General features: G+C 39.8%; 1 protein-coding gene and 1 long non-coding RNA gene across 4 annotated transcripts in view; one reads left to right on the top strand and one right to left on the bottom strand.

The window, feature by feature from the left end:
* The window catches only part of LOC107701797 (uncharacterized), an 18,626-nt gene that overhangs the window by 10,057 nt on the left and 3,422 nt on the right, over positions 1-5,147 (top strand). Inside the window, exon 3 of one of the 2 annotated variants that reach the window (XR_001635686.1) lies at positions 75-147. The exons of the other annotated variant lie outside the window; for it this stretch is intronic. This is a non-coding gene — a long non-coding RNA (uncharacterized LOC107701797). Of the gene's footprint in view, positions 1-74; positions 148-5,147 lie in introns of those variants that run through there. 2 annotated transcript variants of the gene reach the window in all.
* On the bottom strand, positions 10-3,031 carry neurod2 (neuronal differentiation 2). 2 transcript variants are annotated; one of them, XM_016503905.1, is made up of 2 exons: positions 2,830-3,031; positions 10-1,187 (listed from the first exon to the last, which is right to left on the bottom strand). In XM_016503905.1, exons 1-2 carry the CDS (start codon positions 2,847-2,849, stop codon positions 86-88), a joined length of 1,122 nt encoding a protein of 373 aa, XP_016359391.1. In that variant the 5' UTR covers positions 2,850-3,031; the 3' UTR covers positions 10-85. The 2 variants fall into 2 exon arrangements, with proteins under 2 accessions (XP_016359391.1, XP_016359392.1); XM_016503906.1 differs by lacking the exon at positions 2,830-3,031 and adding an exon at positions 2,648-2,823.

Genomic DNA, 5,147 nt, shown 5'->3' with positions numbered 1-5,147 from the left:
AATGTTTTGAATGTGGAAATGTCTTTTCCTTTTCCACGTCTGGTTTTTTTTTTATTTTTTTTTTTCATTAACAGGGAAAAATCACCTAATTGTGGAAAAGGGCGTTGAGTTCATCGTATGGAGGCGCCCGATCGTGGTGCACGTGAACATCATGAAACGGTGGAAGGTTCTCTGAGTGAGCGCTGCCGCTGCGAGTTCCTGATGGGCCGTAAGCAAGACCATGAGCAGCGGAGGACCGTGAGCCATGCAGATTGGTGTAATGCATAGAATATTGATAACCTCTTTCCGCGTCTGGTGACAGTGACTCCGGTTGTCTTAAAGCAAAGTTACCATTTACACACATCGGAGGGCTGTGGTGACTCTCGTAATCTGGACTGTTGTATTCTGGGGACGTGCCTTCGGTGTACAGAGCCTCATAGGACGAACAGAAAGAATGATTTCGGAGGCTATGTGCATTGGACCCGGACTGACAGTGTGTGCTTGATAGACGGGAGCACTGGTATGGAAATGCGTGCATGGAGAACGAGGGGTTAGGTAAGTGAAAGCGCGCTCCCTCTTGACATTGTTCCGTTAGAAAATTCCTTGAGTTAAGTTGGAGGCACCCAGCTACTAGATTGGTCGTGGGTTGGGAGAGGCCTTTGCACAGTGTCTGTACATACGAAACCACGTCCGGTCTCTTCCCATTCCGCAGGATTTCTGACAGCGCCCAAATGTAGTTCTTCGCCAACCTTAGTGTTTCAATTTTGGAGAGTTTCTGAGTTTTTGAATAGCATGGTACGACCTTGCGTAGATTGTCCAGTGCTGAATTTAGATCGTGCATGCGTGTGCGCTCTCTGGCGTTTGCTTTTTGGCGCCGTACTTTCGAGCGCTCTAACCTAGCCGGTGTCATTTTGCGTTTTTTTGGCCCACGTTTTTTGGGCCTGTCTCCGTCCCCGTCATCTACACAATCATCTTCATCAACATCCTCATCATCGTCCTCCTCCCCTGCAATTTCTGACTGAGCACGGCTGCTCCCGTCTTTCACGTCGCCCTCGTCCAAGTCCTCGTCGCCTAGGCGACAGCGCTCCTGCTCCTCGTCCTTGATTTTGGAGTCCTCGCTCCCGCTCTCATCCACCCAGCCCCCGAACTTCTGCATGTCCGGAAGCAGTGAAGGTTCGTTGAATAATCTAGTCAACATGGCAGCGGCACTGAAACATCAAAACACGTTTTAATTATTAAACTCTGCCGTTCAAATTGTGTACAGCATAAATGTGGTTTGAAATAATAATAACGACCTCGGCGAAATGTAAAGGTAATGCACTCTGCCATTAGGGAAGTAAATAAGGATTGTTTTAAATGTAGTTTTCACTGTTACCTTTGATGAAACAAACTATTTAAAATGAAGAGCAAAAAATGTCATTGGCATGGGAAATATGAGTAGACTAAATAACTATTATCATAATTTTGAGAAAGTTGGGAGTATCTTGGGAGAAGACTAATATAAAATGTTATTTTAATTCCTGGAGAGAGACAGACGTCGCCAGACGGTCTCACTCCCCAATTCCCAATTTCTGTAGTCATGTTTGGCCCCTCGCAGCAGGTCCTCGCACGCGGCCCCTGTCTTTGGGTCTCAGGGGGGCATTTTGAGCAGCGGGTACCCCCATCACCCTTTCATTTCTATCTTCATTCTGGCAGCATTCCAGCACATTAGGAAAAAAAACACTTTTTCGAAAACGTTTAAAACGGCGAAAACATAAAAAGAAAAACGAAACGAAAGAAAAGAAAAGCTGTAACGGTAAAGTCAATTTAATATTTATTTGTAATACGATCTCATTTCAATAGCCAATTCCCTGCTCCTCTTGATGAATGCAACCCATGTCTAGGTTCTAAAACAATTGTCGCTCTACCTCCTGTCCCCTACTTTCCATTCAAAGGAGGGGACGTTGTTATATAATCGTAGTATAAAGCAAAAAAAAAAAAAAACCTTCTAAGATAATTCGATAATTTGACTGAACGTATAAACATAATATTTATGTAATAAACAAAAAATTAAAAAAAGTCAATTTAATTGTTAAAAAAAATCTGAGCGGTCCAGTGTTTTTGTTCTGAAAAATGAACAAGAATTTGTTTTTAAATAATTTGTAGGCTATACTATGTAAACTATTGTAATATGATATTATTGGTAGTAATACCTGCATACTGTTAAAATAGTGACGTTAACACTACTCACTGATACACAGATTTACCCGTTTTAAATGTTTAAATGTTTTAGAATAATTAAATGTTTTTCTCTCTTGCACAACATATTATATACGACACAACACTCTCTGCTAACCAATCTCATAAATGTTTTGTGAAATATGTCTGAATACACAGAATTAGCCTATAAACAGTGTAGCCGTTTTGATATAGCCTAACATCTGTTCTGAACGAGTCGATTCAGATTTTCGTTCTCATATGTAACATTACACGTCTGCTTTAATTCTAACGTATGATAGGGTATAGACTAAAATGATCTAATAAAAAAAAACGAAGATAAAAACACCGATGATAAATATCTAAATTGTATAAACGCATAACAAATAAATTGAACCAGCATCAGTTGACATATCTTATTATAAATAATTATTAGATTTTGTTATGATTCTATCGCGTTCGAAAAACTCACCTAGTTTGTGGTGCTCTATGGATGAGGGCGCGTATGTCTACACCATCTCCACGCTAGTTCCCTACTACGCTAAGAAGATTAAGAAAAAGAGAAGCTCAATTGTCTCTTGATCCGGTACGAGTTATCTTTTTTCCGGACTGCAGCGAGGCGGTGTGGCATCCCTTGCAGGCAGCCTTACATACCTGCTCTGATGCCAGGCCATATGGTGGGCACGTCACTGGCAGGAGCCATCACATGAGAGCGGGTGATTGACACGCGCTCGCATTCGTAGAGATTGCCTTCCCGAGGGAAGAGGAGCCCGCCATCTGTCGCTGCCGCTGCACACGCACCTCAATGGAGTGTACACGCTTGCATAGAAACTACACCCAAGTGCACACAGATATTCTCAGATACACATGGGGTGAGAGAATGTGGTGAATCTGAATCTTTGAAAACACTATTTGTAAATTCAACTTAATTATGAAAAATTTCAAACAGTATGTGTGTCGTTGTCGTTTTTTTTTTTTTAATTGAACATGGCAATCTGTTTTAAACCGTAAATGCAAGTGATTTTTACAGTAGTACGTATATAATCTTGTATGTTCGTCTATTTAATTCCCAAAATGTTTTGTTGTTGCGTTTTTTTTTTCTGTTTTGTTTTGTTTATATAATATAATCTGGAGAAATGTTCAAATCATTGTTAAACATATTTGAATTTGTTTGTGACTGACTTTCCTGTAAAGAAATACCCTAAAACGTAGCTCAGTCAGAAACCCAGTCAATAATGCCATTATAGTAAACTGCCTTGCTTAACCTGGACTTTTTATTTGGGTCTCACATTTATTGAAAATATGGTTCTAGTCGGACACCTGGTGGTGATAATTTCGAACTACATGGAGGCTGTGTGCTGGAAATCTCCCTAAATCTGTAACCAAGCATGGGTTCAAGCATGTGCTGAAACCCTATTGTAATTGTAGGAATTTGACATTGTTATTATAAGGGTTTCAACTGTTTTGAAAATGTGCTGAAACACTTTTTTTTGTTCTGATCATTTTTATGATTATTAGGGGTCCAACCAAGCATGAGGCACTGAAACCCTATAGTTTTTTTTAATTTTTTTTTTAAGATTTAGGATTTATTGTTATTAGGGGTTCAAGTCCCAAAGGTGTATGGTGCTATATAATAAATGTATCTGTCCACATAAATATTACATAGCACCACCTAGTGTTAGGGTATGGGTGATATAACAAAATTACTATCTCAATATTTTTCTAAAATTTGGATTTTGATAATATATACCGGTACTCACGTGAAAAAAAGATGTAGGCCTATTCTTAAGCGTATTAAAATGTACTTCAGATAGTAGAGTACAACGGGGCTAAAGGCGCCCCGGGGTAAAAGGCGCCTTTGATATTATTTTAATCTAAACCACTAGATGGCACAAAAACGTGGCATAGCACTTTCCAAAACATCCAATTTTCAAGATGCACGTGTATTCTTGTCTGATCCTGGACGCGATCACGCGCAGCAGTGCAAAGTTGATTCTGTGCTTACTTGATCTAATAATTTATGTTTTTTAAAATGTTGTAGATTTAAGTAGCAAATGAGAATCGCTCAAATTAATGCATATATTTTGAGACAAAGGTCTTCTTTATGATTTTCAGTTTTGTTTAAGATAATTAAAGCAACAGTTTTGAAATAACTAAAGAATATGTAAAAGTATGGTATTTGGGATAAAAAGCGAGATGGTCCTCACTGCAGAACACAAGATCCAGGGGGCGAGGTTGGATCCAGATCCAACTCCTCCCACCTTACATATACCTAAACCTACCCATCTCCACCCCCTGATCCCTAAACCCACCCATCTCCACCATTAAACCTACCATCTCCACCCCCTAGATGTGGATCCAACCCCACCCCCTGGATCTTTGTTCTGCAGTGAGGGGCTACTGTAAAAAGCGCCCCTGCTGTTGGGGCTAAAGGCACCGTAATTAACATGATAATTAATAGATGGCTGTCTTTTCCATTTGTTGACATGACATGGTTAGATTCAGATGGTAAATATCATATATTATGCTGGGTGTCCATATTAGAGATAATCACAATTTTTAGAATAAAACCATCATATTTAAAGGGGTCATATGATGCTGCTAAAAAGAACATTATTTGGTGTATTTGGTGTAATGAAATGTGTTTATGCGGTTTAAAGTAAAAAAAAACACATTATTTTCCACATACTGTACATTATTGTTTCTCCTCTATGCCCCGCCTTTTTGAAACATGTCGATTTTTACAAAGCTCATCAGTCTGAAAAAGCGAGGTGTGCTGTGATTGGCCAGCTATCCAATGCGTTGTGATTGGCCGAATACCTCTAGCGTGAGACAGAAATGTTAGGCCCCTCACCATACTGTTGATGCCGTGTCCCGGCCGGAGCGACGAGGCAAAAACATTAAAACCCATTACAAACGAGGCATTTGTTGCATCCAGTGGGGACATAATTACTGATTATAATGACTTATAC

The sequence above is a fragment of the Sinocyclocheilus anshuiensis genome, unplaced genomic scaffold, assembly GCF_001515605.1.
Source record: "Sinocyclocheilus anshuiensis isolate Anshui unplaced genomic scaffold, SAMN03320099.WGS_v1.1 scaffold182, whole genome shotgun sequence".
NCBI lineage: Eukaryota > Metazoa > Chordata > Actinopteri > Cypriniformes > Cyprinidae > Sinocyclocheilus > Sinocyclocheilus anshuiensis.
This window is presented reverse-complemented; position numbering and strand designations above follow the sequence as displayed.

Bases quoted from the DNA above. Each gene is read 5' to 3' on its own strand.
- neurod2 (XM_016503905.1), bottom strand. From the start codon at position 2,849: ATGGCCTGGCATCAGAGCAG. The intron at 1,188-2,829 runs GTATGTAAGGCT...TTGATGTTTCAG, and splicing joins ATGGCCTGGCATCAGAGCAG to TGCCGCTGCCATGTTGACTA.